General features: G+C 57.0%; 1 protein-coding gene across 2 annotated transcripts in view; it reads left to right on the top strand.

Moving 5' to 3' along the window:
• The window catches only part of PRKCB (protein kinase C beta), a 331,943-nt gene that overhangs the window by 223,217 nt on the left and 93,856 nt on the right, over window positions 1-14,870 (top strand). For both annotated transcript variants that reach the window (XM_066383413.1, XM_066383412.1), the window contains exons 6-7: window positions 7,671-7,827; window positions 10,854-10,988. In XM_066383413.1, the coding sequence (XP_066239510.1) occupies window positions 7,671-7,827; window positions 10,854-10,988 (292 nt within the window). The remainder of the gene's footprint in view (window positions 1-7,670; window positions 7,828-10,853; window positions 10,989-14,870) is intronic.

The raw sequence follows: 14,870 nt of genomic DNA, 5'->3' as shown, positions 1-14,870 counted from the left end.
AGGTGATTCTCATGTGTTTAGTCTGTCCCCCTCCAGCCCTGCTGCTGCTATGATCCTGGGCTGCGCGCCGAGGGTGTGCGACCGGCCGCCACGAGGCCGCCCTGGGTCTCTGCGTCGTTCACCGAGGGCTCAGGGATGCAGACCGTAGTTTCTTTTTAAGGTTTTATTTATTGATTTTATCGAGAAAGGAAGGGGGTGGTGAAGTTTAGCTGCTTCACTGTCGTGGTTCGTTGCTGCTCGTAGGTGCCTTGACCGGGCAAGCCCAGGGTTTCGAACCGGCGACCTCGGCGTGCCAGGTCCACACTTTATCCACTGCGCCGCCCCAGGTCAGGCGCGGACCGTGAGTTTTTTTTTTATTTTTTTATTTTTTATTTTTTTTTTTCTGAAGCTGGAAACAGGGAGAGACAGTCAGACAGACTCCCGCATGCGCCCAACCGGGATCCACCCGGCACGCCCACCAGGGGCGGTGCTCTGCCCCCCAGGGGGCGATGCTCTGCCCATCCTGGGCGTCGCCATATTGCGACCAGAGCCACTCTAGTGCCTGAGGCAGAGGCCACAGAGCCATCCCCAGCGCCCGGGCCATCTTTTGCTCCAATGGAGCCTTGGCGCGGGAGGGGAAGAGAGAGACAGAGAGGAAAGTGCGGCGGAGGGGTGGAGAAGCAAATGGGCGCTTCTCCTGTGTGCCCTGGCCGGGAATCGAACCCGGGTCCTCCGCACGCTAGGCCGACGCTCTACCGCTGAGCCAACCGGCCAGGGCCACGGACCGTGAGTTTTTAATGCTCACTCTGCAGACTCAGTTGTTCCGTGAAAATCAGAACGGGGCCCCTGAAGGCCAGGCAATGGATGCTGGGAGAACAGAAGTATGCACACTGGGTTCTTAAAAAGTATTAGTACACAATAAATAATGCATTTCCTTCGTAATAAATTCACAACGTGTGAGATAAGGCTCACGGCTCTCTTGCCCACAACCCCCCAAACCAAACCCCTGCACCTCGTCCTCAGACGTCACCGTGACTTGAAGTCAATTTGGGGGTGTGTCCTTCCATATCCTTTTCTGTATATCTACATTCATATAAGACCTTGTAGGGGAAAAAAAATGTTATGGTAACTTTCTCTTGAAGATTTGCAGGATCTAACTTCTAAAAGCTTTTTATTTTGACATAGTCTCCAAATTAGAAAAAAAAAAGTTTCAAGAAGAGTACAGGAACATCTGTACTTACCGATTGTTTATACTGTGCCCCCTGCGGCGTCTCAGCCTCTCTAAGAAACGTGTTTATACGAGTGTCTGTATCCTTTCTCTGGGCTGCCTCTGTGGGAATGATGGCTCTCATCCACGCCTGCGAGCTTGAGTGCGTCTTTCCTGAGGACAGGGACGTGCTCTGACAACGTGCACAGAACAAGCACGCCAGTCGGGAAATAGAGCAGCTAGTCCCACATCCCAGATTCGTCCACGGAACCACTGATCTCTCCTCAGACCTTTTTTTTTTTTGTATTTTTCTGAAGCTGGAAACGGGGAGAGACAGTCAGACAGACTCCCACATGCGCCCAACCGGGATCCACCCGGCACGCCCACCAGGGGGCAATGCTCTGCCCCTCTGGGGCGTCGCTCTGCCGCGACCAGAGCCACTCTAGCGCCTGGGGCAGAGGCCAAGGAGCCATCCCCAGTGCCCGGGCCATCTTTGCTCCAATGGAGCCTCGGCTGCGGGAGGGGAAGAGAGAGAGAGGAAGGAGGGTGTGGGGGGGGGGTGGAGAAGCAAATGGGTGCTTCTCCTGTGTGCCCTGGCTGGGAATCGAACCCGGGTCCCCCGCATGCCAGGCCGACGCTCTACCGCTGAGCCATCCGGCCAGGGCCCCTTTTCTTTAAAAAAACAAAATAAAATAAAATAAAACTTAAAAAAATTATTGATTGATTTTACAGAGAGAGAGAGAGAGAGAGAGGGAGAGGAAATCATTCCTTTATTCTTCCACTTAGTTGTGCATTCATTGGCCCTTCCCTGTGTGCCCCGACCGGGGGTCGAATCCATAACCTCACCTTGGTGTCGTGAGGTGACATTCTCACCGACTGAACTCGCTGGCCAGGGCCTCGGACCTTCTTCTTAAACAAAGAGGCATGAGTTATATTGTCATCACCTGTCTTCCTCTTGTACATTCCTCAACATGTTCGTGCCTCTCGGTAGCCCAGAGTTATTAACCGTGCACGGCGTTGGACAGTGTGGGTCTGCTACAGACTGTGTGGCCCTTCCCCGGTGGAGGGCACTCGGGGTGTCTTACTTCTTACCATGTTGCAAACATCTTCAAACGCAACCGTGTTGCAAACATCTTCAAACGCACCCGAGTGTTGGTGGGTGTTGCTTTGAATAACTTTATGTTCTTGGGACACATGGTGAGGACCAGTGACGTCTCCTGACGCACCTTCCAAAGGAATCAGTGAGGGGGAGCCCCGGGTCCACCCCGCGTGAGACAAAGGCGTTACAGCAGCGTGCTTATCCAGACTTTCCCAGTAGGAAGTGGAATTGGGGGCCGGGGGCGGAGACTAGGTAATTTCTCTCGGTGGAGAACGTTCCTTAGGAAACTCCTTAACATTAGAGACATCTTTTTGGGGCTTCACCGCTGTCCTAGGCCACTCTGACCAGAAGGCAGAGGCCCTGTTTGCTCTGAAGACCGTTGGATGGGGACAGCCCTTCCACCCAGCGTCACGTCCGAGGGGCACAGGCTTCCCTGGATTAGGACGCTTGTCTCTTGTCCATGGAGCGAACGAACGTCCACCAGTGCTAGGGGCCGGGACAGGGGTGGGAGGAAGGTGGCTACGTCAGTTTTGTGTGAAGCGTTTTGTTACCATCTGAGCTGGCCGGCTGGATTTCAACCAAGAGCGTCAAGAAGCGCGTATCAAGAAAAGTAAATCAAAGTCCGTCTCGCCAAAGTGTGACCGAGAGAGACACTCCCTCGATCCGTGCGCGGCTCTCTTGCCGCTGGGACGCGTGACTTGACTTTGAGAAGCTGGAGGAGGGACAGGCCTTTGGCTCAGCCTGCAGCTGCTGTCACCTGCTCACGAGACAGCGGGTATCCTGGCCGCGCAGGTCTTGGCGGTGTGAATGCCACCAGGTCCCGGGGACAACTGCGGTCCGTTCCTTTCCACGGAAGTTTTTGGCCCTGGTAGAGGACGGACCCACAAAGGACAGATGTAGAAGAAGGGACCCCCGTGAGGGTTGGGAGAGGGACAGGTCATGACCTCCACCTGGGATCTTTGGTTCAGCTGCCCAAGGACAGGTCATCATAAACCATTCGTTGTGGGGTTGGCTCAAGAATACAGCACACCCTGACTGTGCAGAGAACACCCCAGGAGAGCCAAGGAGAAGGTGGTCCCTGTGATTGTCCTGGGGGGGTCGGTCCTACGGGGGGAAGGGGCGGGGCCTCAGCAGAGAGGAGAGGGATGAGCTGTTCCCACTTGCATTTTTGTGTTGCCGGTCAACCAGACAGGTTCCTGGCAGCTCAGAGCGTCTCAAGTTGTGTTTTTTTCTGCAGCTTACTATGTGATAGATGTGTCATTCCAGGATCCCAGCCTAGAAACTGGCACGTGAGAGTTTTCTTGGAAGACTCAAGAAAAAGAGGTTGTATTCTGTGTCAGCGATGTTCAACCTTTTTTTTTTTTAATCTCGTGCCTCACATACGCTAACTACTGAAACTCTCCGGCACACTGGAGTATGATTATTACTATTGCTGCTCTGACATAACATAGGTATAGGTTTGACTTCTGTATACCAGACGGCTCTTGTTGGCGTTGGCCGTTGTCATTATTTTATTTGACATTCTAAGGGACAAAGAGGTCCGTGCCCTTGATGGAACAACAGGCACAGGTGTGGCAGAGTTGAGAAATCTTGGTAGCACACCGGTTGAAGAATCAGTGTTCTCCGGAGAAAACGCACAGACGGTCTGAGAGGTTCTCTCATGTGCGAAAGGCTTTGCTTTAACGTGTGCCTGAGCCTCATGGGGGAACTGGTTAGAGAAGCAGGTTGCGCGGTCCTGAATCCGAGTCTGTCTGCGGGGGGGGGGGTGGCGGGGTGGGTCCTGAATCCGAGTCTGTCTGCGGGGGTGGGGGTGGCTGGGTGGGTCCTGAATCCGAGTCTGTCTGCGGGGTGGGGGTGGGGGGGTGGGGAGGTCCCAGGATCCCGTCTCACGGCCTGTGAGTGGCTCAGCTGCACGCACGGGTTTCAAAGGCACCCCTGGGAGGGTTCTGATGCAGAGGTCCGCGGCGTTATCCTCGAGGGGATAAACCACAGGAGGTCCTGTGGGATACGAGTCCATTCGGTAACGGTAACATCATAGGAACAGCGGACACGTGTAGTAAAGGAAGGCTGTGAGTAAATAATAATGATAATAATAACGAAATGAAATGGCAGTAATACGGCTAGCATTTATTGACCGTTTCCTAGGTCCCGGGTTCTGTGCCCAACGTGTCTGTTCTTTATCCGCTTGTCCTCTTTTATAATAACAACCCAGTGAGTTATGTCTCATCTCCATTGTATCGAGCAACAAATTGAGATTCTAAAAATGTGGAGTCATGGGGGGGCCAGATGCGGACCCCCCCCCCATAGTTCTGTATCCACAGCACCGTGCACCCTGGCCGCAGTGTCGTTAGAGATCAACTCTGTTCTGAGTCGTTTTGGTTTTCTGTCTTCCTGGGGGACAGGACCAACATCTTCTGCTGTCCCTGTGACCCCAGCGCCTAGCAGAACGCCGACCCACATAGCAGGGGCCCGTTTATGGAACTCGGCTGGATCGCAGGCAGCGAGCGCGCTTGCGTCTGGTGCAGGAACGAGGCGTCCCCCGGGCAGGCTGGAATGGAGCGTGAATTCAGCCTGCGGGTAACCGGGAGGAAGTGCCATCTGCCAGCGTCTGCGTGGAGGAAACGACAGTTTGCATCCTCCGGTCCCTTGTCACTCATTGGACAGCCACCCAGCCCTTTGTCATCTCATGTATTCATGAGATGAATATATATATGTGTGTACACACACACACACACACACACACACACACACACACACACATGTTCCTCCAGCAATGGTCCGTTGTTTGGATGTAGAAAAATAAAGGGAAGAGATTTGGATTTAACTGGAAAGTCAGATGAGCAAGGGAGCTGAGGGTGTTTTCGAGGGAGTGGTGACAATGCACTAATGTCTCATCTGGGACGAAGGGAGTCGAGGCAAGGAGCAGAGGCAGCGAGAACTTCCGGGGCTCAGTGGGGTGATTGGTGCTGAGAGTCTGGTGGCTTTGGGGTCCTAGAGTTAACCAGCTGGAAAACTAAGGGGTGCCGTGAGACCGTGGGGGTCCATGAAATTGAACTGGGAAGATGGTGTCAGATTTGGAATGATGAATTCCGGTCGGAGGTGACTGATGGGGTGTCAGCAACAGCTGCAGGAAGTAAGGGGGTGCTTACCCCCCACCGTGCCCTCTTCTGTTTCCATGGTTGCGCTGCGCCGACGGGACAGTTAGAGACCACGGTGAGGAATGGCGGAGGTCGTGGACATCTGTCCTTGTCCCGAGTGGGACGGGCTGGCATTATCCTTTGCCCTGCTGGTGCTGTGGTCTCAGTAGCCTCTCCTGTGGATGGAATGTGCTGTTTCCAGCTAATGGCTACCATCTTGTCATTTTCTCCTTTGAACTGTAAATGTGACGACTTTTTTTTTTTTCTGAAGTGAGAAGCAGGGAGGCAGTCAGACAGACTCCTGCATGCCCCCAACTGGGATCCACCCGGCACGCCCACCAGGGGGCGATGCTCTGCCCATCTGGGGTGTCGCTCTGCCGAGACCAGAGCCACTCTAGCGCCTGAGGCAGAGGCCAAGGAGCCATCCTCAGCGCCCGGGCCAACTTTGCTCCAATGGAGACTCGCTGCGGGAGGGGAAGAGAGAGACAGAGAGGAAGGAGAGGGGGAGGGGTGGAGAAGCAGATGGGCGCCTCTCCTGTGTGCCCTGGCCGGGAATCGAACCCAGGACTTCCACATGCCTGGCCGGCGCTCTACCACTGAGCCAGCTGGCCAGGGCCTATGACGACTCTTTTTAAAAAAAAATTTTTTTTAATTAATTCATTTTTAGAGATAGAGTAGAGAGAAAGAGAGAGAGAGGGAGGGGAGGAGCGGGAAGCATCAAGACGACTCTTTTAATAATAGATTTTCCGAGGTTGAATCGTGCTTTGCGTGCCCGCAAGGAGTCACTGTATATTATTAGCCTCTGGCAGATCGTTTGATTCAATCGCTACTGTATGCATTCCTTCGGCTTTTTCTGTCATGAACCGAGATGACGGACGCCGGATCCTTCGATCTGTACAATGTCCGTTTCCTCCTCTCCTTCCCTCCCGTGGCTGCTGACGTGACTGGTGTTCGAACCAACGGCCAGTCAGCTTCTTTCTGTCCCTCCGGCCTGCTGATGTCGTAGTCCACCTGGCTGCGGCCAGCCTCTGCCCTGCTGACCCCTCTGCCTCCGCCCTCCTCTCCGCGGGTCCTGCAGCCTCCTTCACGCCGAGTGTTCCTGACCGAGGGTGGGGCCCTTGTGTGCCCCGCCCCGCTCTCTCCGGGCCGTTGGGGTACTTGGGTGTGTGTGTGTGTGTGTGTGTTATACACGCGGGTGATGGGTGTGCCTTGGTTTTAGCGGACAACTCTTTCTGTTTTAGCTTTTAATTTTTGAATTGAGGTAAAATTCACGTGACATAAAATCACCCTTCGCAGCGTGTACCGTTCAGCTATAAGATAGTGAACGGTTAGTATACTCACAATGTTGGGGGGCGCACAGCCATCATCTTTATCTAGAGCAGGCATCCCCAAACTACGGCCCGCGGGCCACATGCGGCCCCCAGAGGCCATTTATCCGGCCCCCTGCCGCATTTCTGGAAGGGGCACCTCTTTCATTGGTGGTCAGTGAGAGGAGCACTGAATGTAGTGGCCCTCCAATGGTCTGAGGGACAGTGAACTGGCCCCCTGTGTAAAAAGTTTGGGGACCCCTGATCTAGAGCTCAGACATTTTGATCGCCTGGAAGGGAGACCATGGACATTAATTAACCACTCTCCATCCCCCCCCCCCTCTGCCCTCCCAGCCCCTGGTAACTTGGCAACTGCTAGTCTGCTTTCTGTTTATGAGATGCACCTGGGTGGGGCATTCCGTATCGGTGGAATCATACAGCTTCGTGACCTTTGGTGTCAGGGAACACGGATGTTTCCAGCAGCGCTGTTCACAGGAGCCGGACAGTGGGAACAGCCTGCATGCTGACCCGCCGAGGAACGGGCCCACGAAACCCGGCCTGTCCGAGGAATGGCATGGTCTTCGGCCGAAAGTAAAGCGCTGACAACGTGTGTGCTACAGTAGCATGGAGGAACATTGGACACATTGTAAACGTGGTGCTGAATGGAAGAAGGCGGTCTTCCTCGCAGCCTTTGTGGAGAACAAGCTTCCGGAAACTTAACCCTTCATCTGGCGGGTGGGGTGGGGAGAGAATTAAGAAAAGTTAGAAGTCAATTTTTATCGCCGTGTAGAGCCAATCTTATCGGTTTCATGAATTGAAATTCCCCTTCAGTAAGTGTGGTGGCTAAACGCCCTTCCGTGGGGCGCACGGCCATGGCTGGCCGGCCCTGGAACATTCCGGGCACTCACTGTTCCTGAAGACGCCGCTCTTTCTTTTTTCAGTAAGAGATGCTAAGAACCTTGTCCCCATGGACCCCAACGGCCTGTCCGATCCCTACGTGAAACTGAAGCTCATCCCTGACCCCAAGAGCGAGAGCAAACAGAAGACCAAGACGATCAAGTGCTCCCTCAACCCCGAGTGGAACGAGACCTTCAGATTGTAAGTCGGGATCATCGCAGCCCCCTCACGGGGTGGGGGTGGGCGGGGGACGGGGGGGCCCCAGAGATCAGGGCGTCCCTCCCCTGGGGGTGGGCGGTGGACGGGGGGGCCCCTGAGATCTGAGCGTTCCTCCCCTGGGGGTGGGCGGTGGACGGGGGGGCCCCCTGAGATCAGGGCATTCCTCCCCTGGGGGTGGGCGGTGGACCCCCTGAGATCGGGGCGTCCCTCCCCTGAGGGTGGGCGGTGGCCGAGGGGCCCCCTGAGATCGGGGCGTCCCTCCCCTGGGGGTGGGCGGTGGCCGAGGGGCCCCCTGAGATCGGGGCGTTCCTCCCCTGGGGGTGGGCGGTGGACGGGGGGCCCCCTGAGATCCGGGCGTCCCTCCCCTGGGGGTGGGCGGTGGACCCCCTGAGATCTGGGCGTTCCTCCCCTGGGGGTGGGCGGTGGATGGGGGGGGCCCTGAGATCGGGGCGTCCCTCCCCTGGGGGTGGGCGGTGGATGGGGGGGCCCTGAGATCGGGGCGTCCCTCCCCTGGGGGTGGGCGGTGGCCGAGGGGCCCCCTGAGATCGGGGCGTTCCTCCCCTGGGGGTGGGCGGTGGACGGGGGGGCCCCCTGAGATCGAGGCGTTCCTCCCCTGGGGGTGGGCAGTGGACGGGGGGGGGCCCTGAGATCGGGGCGTTCCTCCCCTGGGGGTGGGCGGTGGACGGGGGGGGCCCTGAGATTGGGGCGTTCCTCCCCTGGGGGTGGGCGGTGGACGGGGGGGCCCTGAGATCGGGGCATTCCTCCCCTGGGGGTGGGCGGTGGACGGGGGGCCCCCTGAGATCGAGGCGTTCCTCCCCTGGGGGTGGGCGGTGGCGGGGGGGCCCCCTGAGATCGGGGCGTTCCTCCCCTGGCTGCTGTTTCCTTCCCTCCATCCTTCCCGCCCTCCCTCGCTCTGTCCTTCCTTCTCTTCCTCCCTTCCATCTGCATTTCTGCGTTGCAAGCCAAGGAGGCACTGGGACCTACTTTTTTTCCAACCATGCTGGGAATGTGTGTGGTGTGGGGGAGTGGGTGGCACGGAGAACGGGCGATGCGTTGCTAGGCGAAGGCGAATGGCGGGGGGCTCAGGGTCCCCACACGCCCCCTGGGTGTCGTGCTGACCTCTCTCGGGCCGAAGGCATGGGAGATGCTGAGCCCGCAGCCTGCTGGGAGCTCCCGTGGAAGGTCTCCCCTGGCCGGGGCTCCAGGTACCCGGGTGTGCCGTTCAGTGGCGGTTAGTACGCTCACAGTGCTGGGGGACGCACAGCCATCATCTCGGCTGTTTGGTACACCTTGGCCAGCCAGTGTCCGTGATGTGATGATGGCCGATGTCTCCTGACCATATACCGTGTATGACAAGCACCGTATGGAGTGGCCTAGCTCCGCTGGTCATTTCCTCCCATTTTACCCGTGGGGGCTTGAGAACGGGCCCCAAGTCCCACAGCCAACCCAGGGCAGAGCTAGAGTCGGCAGCCAGACTTGAGGGGCCACGGGCCCAAAGCAGGATTTCCTGAGGGTGGCCTCACCCCCTCTTTCCTCTCTCAAGCCACCTGAGGCCCCTTGGGGGTCCTGTCCTAGCCTCAGCCAAGGGGCTGTGTCGGGACGTACAGCCTCCCTCCCCCCCGGGCCAGCCACAGCAAGACTGTCCTCGTCCCATCCCCCCACGTGTCGTGCGCAGACACCCACAGACGACCTCAGTGCCGCCCGTGTGGCTTATAGCGGCGTGTGCAACATGCCCAGAACGCCTCGAGCCCTCTGAGGCCCTGAGGAAGGCCACAGAAGTAGCCAGAAGGGCCCCTCTCAGCGCTGGCCGAGGCCCTCGGCCTGAGGGCCCAGTCGGTCATGCAGAACAAAGCTCTCTCTCCTGGGGCGGGGGGATCGTCGGGGATGGAGAAGAATGGATTTCCTGCCCTGCCCTGTCACCCTGAGACGTCCCTCCCCGCGGGCCCTGTCCCCTCACCTGTGTCTCTTCCACTGTGGGGGGGTCTGGTGACCTGCGCTGACGTCGCCCCACCCTGTCACCCCAAGACGTCACTCTCCGCGGGCCCTGTCTCATCCGCCGCGGGGGTCTGGTGACCCACGCTGACATCTCCCCGCCCTGTCCCCTCGCCTGTGTCTCATCCGCCGCGGGAGGTCTGGTGACCCGCGCTGACATCTCCCCGCCCTGTCACCCCGAGACGTCCCTCCCCGCGGGCCCTGCCCTCTCGCCTGTGTCTCATCCGCCGCGAGGGTCTGGTGACCCGTGCTGACGTCTCCCCGCCCTGTCACCCCGAGACGTCACTCTCCGCGGGCCCTGTCTCATCCGCCGCGGGGGTCTGGTGACCCACGCTGACATCTCCCCGCCCTGTCCCCTCGCCTGTGTCTCATCCGCCGCGGGAGGTCTGGTGACCCGTGCTGACGTCTCCCCGCCCTGTCACCCCGAGACGTCACTCTCCGCGGGCCCTGTCTCATCCGCCGCGGGGGTCTGGTGACCCACGCTGACATCTCCCCGCCCTGTCCCCTCGCCTGTGTCTCATCCGCCGCGAGGGTCTGGTGACCCGTGCTGACGTCGCCCCACCCTGTCACCCCAAGACGTCACTCTCTGCGGGCCCTGTCTCATCCGCCGCGGGGGTCTGGTGACCCACACTGACATCTCCCCGCCCTGTCCCCTCGCCTGTGTCTCATCCGCCGCGGGAGGTCTGGTGACCCGCGCTGACGTCTCCCCGCCCTGTCACCCCGAGACGTCCCTCCCCGCGGGCCCTGCCCTCTCGCCTGTGTCTCATCCGCCGCGAGGGTCTGGTGACCCGTGCTGACGTCTCCCCGCCCTGTCACCCCGAGACGTCCCTCCCCGCGGGCCCTGCCCTCTCGCCTGTGTCTCATCCGCCGCGGGGGTCTGGTGACCTGTGCTGACGTCTCCCCGCCCTGTCACCCCGAGACGTCCCTCTCCGCGGGCCCTGCCCTCTCGCCTGTGTCTCATCCGCCGCGGGGGCTCTGGTGACCTGTGCTGACGTCTCCCTGCCCTGTCTCTCCAGCCAGCTGAAGGAGTCGGACAAGGACAGGCGGCTGTCTGTGGAGATCTGGGACTGGGACCTGACCAGCCGCAACGACTTCATGGGCTCCCTGTCGTTCGGGATCTCGGAGCTGCAGAAGGCCGGCGTGGACGGCTGGTAAGGCAGCCGGCCGGGGCTTCGGGCGCGTCCTCCGAAACGGGCGGTGCTGAGGCAGAGTCCCCGGGGGGAGGGCTGCAGGATTGGATTGGCCGCACAGATAGGTTTTATTTGATCCTTGTGCTGAAGAGAGAAAGAGAGAGGAAAAAAAAAAAAAAAGAATGAATGACTTTCCCTAGACAGGATGTTTTATGGGCCACAGTCCCCACCACTCCCTAGCGTCTCACACTGGCCCCACTTTACATAATTACCTGGGCCGACTGGCCCCGTGGCCGCTGAAGTGCCTCTCACAGTTCACCCAGAAGATACGTGCCATCTGCTGACTCTCCTGAACAAGACCCTCCCTCACTGGGAGGGGCTGCCAGGCCTGGCCGCAGAGTGCAGGGTCTTGGCTGGCATGGTCGGCCCAACTGTGTCCTTTGTTCTGGGGGGCTTTTGCTCTGGTGTCTTCTTAGAGCAAAATTAATAAATAAAATCCTTGCCCAGTATTCCCAGCAAAGAGTTGAGTCAGTCTCCTTGGCAACGGCTCGTTTCCCGGCTGTCCGGGTGGGTCTGTAGATCAGAACATGGTCCGACCTGGCGCTTTCTATTGGGGGGGGTGGGGGGTCAGGGGCTGCTCTGACCTCTTTAAGAGCAGTCCTCTCCCTTCTGGGTGGTCTCAGGGCCTTTCCAGTTACAAGGGAGAGCCAATCAAAGCAGAGCGGTCCTCAGGACCATGCGTCCTTTGCACGAGTCCCCTCGCAAAGGCCGGGTCTCTCCTCCGCCTTGAAAGGGGGCTTTTATTCAGATAGGTTCTGAGTGTGTGCTGCATTCTCCTCACTGACGGTGTGTCGAGTCCGGGGCAGACATGCTGACACCAGAGCCCCTCTGCTCTCACTCCATCCTCTTCCTCCTCCTTCCTGTGGCCCCGCGGGGCTGTCTCCACAGGGGCCACATCCTTCTTCCTGGCCCAGTGCCTGGCTTGTCTCCAGAGTGGCTTGGAGATAAGGGACAGCAGCTCAGGAGGAAGTCCCAAGTACTTCTTTCTGCACTTACACTTTTTTTTTAATTTTTCTGAAGCTGGAAACAGGGAGGCAGTCAGACAGACTCCCGCATGCACCCAACCGGGATCCACCCGGCACGCCCACCAGGGGCAACGCTCTGCCCACCAGGGGGCGATGCTCTGCCCCTCCAGGGCGTCGCTCTGTCACGACCAGAGCCACTCTAGCGCCTGGGGCAGAGGCCAAGGAGCCATCCCCAGCACCCGGGCCATCTTTTTGCTCCAATGGAGCCTCGGCTGCAGGAGGGGAAGAGAGAGAGAGAGAGAGGAAGGAGGGGGGGGTTGGAGAAGCAGATGGGCGCTTCTCCTGTGTGCCCTGGCCGGGAATCGAACCCGGGACTCCTGCATGCCAGGCTGACACTCTACCACTGAGCCAACCGGCCAGGGCCCTGCACTTACACTTTAATGATCCTTTAATTCTCCCAGCAGTTCTGGGGCGAGCCTTAGTCCTGCGACCAGAGAGGTCAGGCAATGCATGAGGGGCGCACAGCTCATAGTGACCGGGCTGGAGTTTGGCTCCAGGTCATCGTACCGTCGGAGCCCAAGCACACACACATCCCATTCCGCCTCCTGATACAAGGGCTGGCAAAGGCCCAGACGGCTGACAAGTCAGGTTTTGAGTTTGGCTCTCCTAACGGGACGGATGCGGAGTGACCTTTGGGGAAGCACATCACCCTTCTGGACTACGTACGGCCTTCTCAGCAGACGTGATTCCATTCACCAGGGATAATTACAGGAATCCCTACCCCCCCTACCCCCACCCCACCCCAAATCCACCCTTTGGAATAGCTGTGAAATGGATGACATGAGAGTTATAAGCAACCTTTTGCAAAATAAAAGCCATTCTCCAGATTTTGCAGATAAAAGTCCTCTTTAGCTGTAGGGCCAAGACCTCTCCTCTGATGCTGTCTTCACTCTAAATGTACCAAATTCTAGAGATTTGGATTCCTGTCCCAGGAATTCCTCTTTTAACACCTGTGGTCTCAGGTCAGTCCCAGCCCCTGGCGGAGACTCAGTTTGACGCCGTGCGGAAGGGGGTGAGCTCTCGCGGCTGCTCTGTGCTCTGAGGGGGGCCATGTGGCCGAGACCGCAGAAGCAGCCGTGACAGCCCCCCCAGATGTGGAGCGGCCGCCTCAGGCCCTCGGCTGATGCTCCCGCCCTCGCTCTGCTCTGTGTCTGCTGGCGGATTCTCCTCTTTGTTTCTGCTTCTGTGTCTGACGCCTCCTTCCTCTCCCCTTGTTTTCCAGAGGTGCATCTGTCTTTGTGTTGTTTTATTCCTTCCCCCCCCCCCCCCCAAAGAACCAGCTCTGAGATGTGTGTCCTAATGCTGTGTTCCTTTTCCCTCTTTACCTGTGGGTTTGTTTTGTTGGTTGCCTTTGAATTTCGGTTGACTAGCTCGCTGATGTGTTTTTCCTCTCTTAACTTTCTCCGCTCTTTCAAGATAACGAACGGGCATCGGAGGGAATACATTTTTTTTCCCTCCCAGTTTTGACAGGGTGCGTTTTAGCTGTTGCTGCTTCCTCAAGGTCTGCAGTTGGGTTTTCAATTTCCTGTGCAGCCTGCTTCTACTGTTACCCTTTGTTTCTTAGGTAGACGACCCCCCCCCCCCCCACCAGCGGTTGCCTGAAACCCCAGATGGCACCAAAAGCTATATAGATGCCGTGTTTTTTTCCTACACACATACCTTTTTGTTGAAATGAAGCACCTTATGGCTTCTCTGGGGCATATCCACCTTGTCAACTTCCCGACTCTTGTGCTTGAGGGGCCATTGTTAAGTAAAATGCGGGTGACTTGGAGATATGCACTGTGATGCTGGGACAGTTGAGCTGATAACCTTCTGCAATCTTTTTTTTTTTTTTTTCAGAGAGAGAGAGGGATAGACAGGGACAGAAAGACAGGAACAGAGAGAGATGAGAAGCATCAATCATTAGTTTTTCATTGCGCGTTGCAACACCTTAGTTGTTCATTGATTGCTTTCTCATATGTGCCTTGACCGCGGGCCTTCAGCAGACCAAGTAACCCCTCGCTGGAGCCACTGACCTTGGGTTCAAGCTGGTGGGCTTTTTGCTCAAACCAGATGATCCCGCGCTCAATCTGGCGACCTCGGGGTCTCGAACCTGGGTCCTCTGCATCCCAGTCCAATGCTCTATCCACTGCGCCACCGCCTGGTCAGGCCGTTGAGCTGATAACCAAGGCAGCCACTCAGTGACTCCCGGGCGGGGAGCATCTACAGCAGTGGACAGGCTGGAGCAAGGGCTGAGTCACAGCCCGGGCGGCTGGCTGGCCTCCCACTTTAACAAGGAAGGTGGGCACTGGTCTCAGACCCTTTGGGAAGCTCTACTCTCTATGGGGACTTGGGTAACAGTTGAGTTGTCTATTGTTTATATTCTTATGGTTACTTTGTATTTGTGACAAGTGATATTGTGACCTGCTTTACAGGAGATATCAAATGTCTTTTCAAAGGGAATTTATTATATTAACCCTTTGACTAGTGAGTTTTTTCATGCTCGCTGACCCCCCGGGAATGAGGTGTTGTTGTTTTTTTTCCATAAAATGAAATTAGTTCCTGTTCCAGTTTTATTAACTTAAAATCATGTTTGTTTGATAACCAATTTATGGAAACAAGAAGAACATACCTTTGAATTTTTTTTACTGTTGCCTTACACAGTTTTAAAATAAAAATTTGTATACGATCGTACTCTGGATGGTCAGGAGGCACCAGAACGTACATACTAGAACATTCGTACTGCTCAAACGGTTAAGAAAAAGAGAGAGAGAATTCAGTGAAAAGTGTTAGATAATAATATCCAGAGTTAGTGAAATCCACAAAGGTGAATAAAGTT

Source organism: Saccopteryx leptura, chromosome 4 (genome assembly GCF_036850995.1).
Source record: "Saccopteryx leptura isolate mSacLep1 chromosome 4, mSacLep1_pri_phased_curated, whole genome shotgun sequence".
Classification (NCBI taxonomy): Eukaryota; Metazoa; Chordata; class Mammalia; order Chiroptera; family Emballonuridae; genus Saccopteryx; species Saccopteryx leptura.
This window is presented reverse-complemented; position numbering and strand designations above follow the sequence as displayed.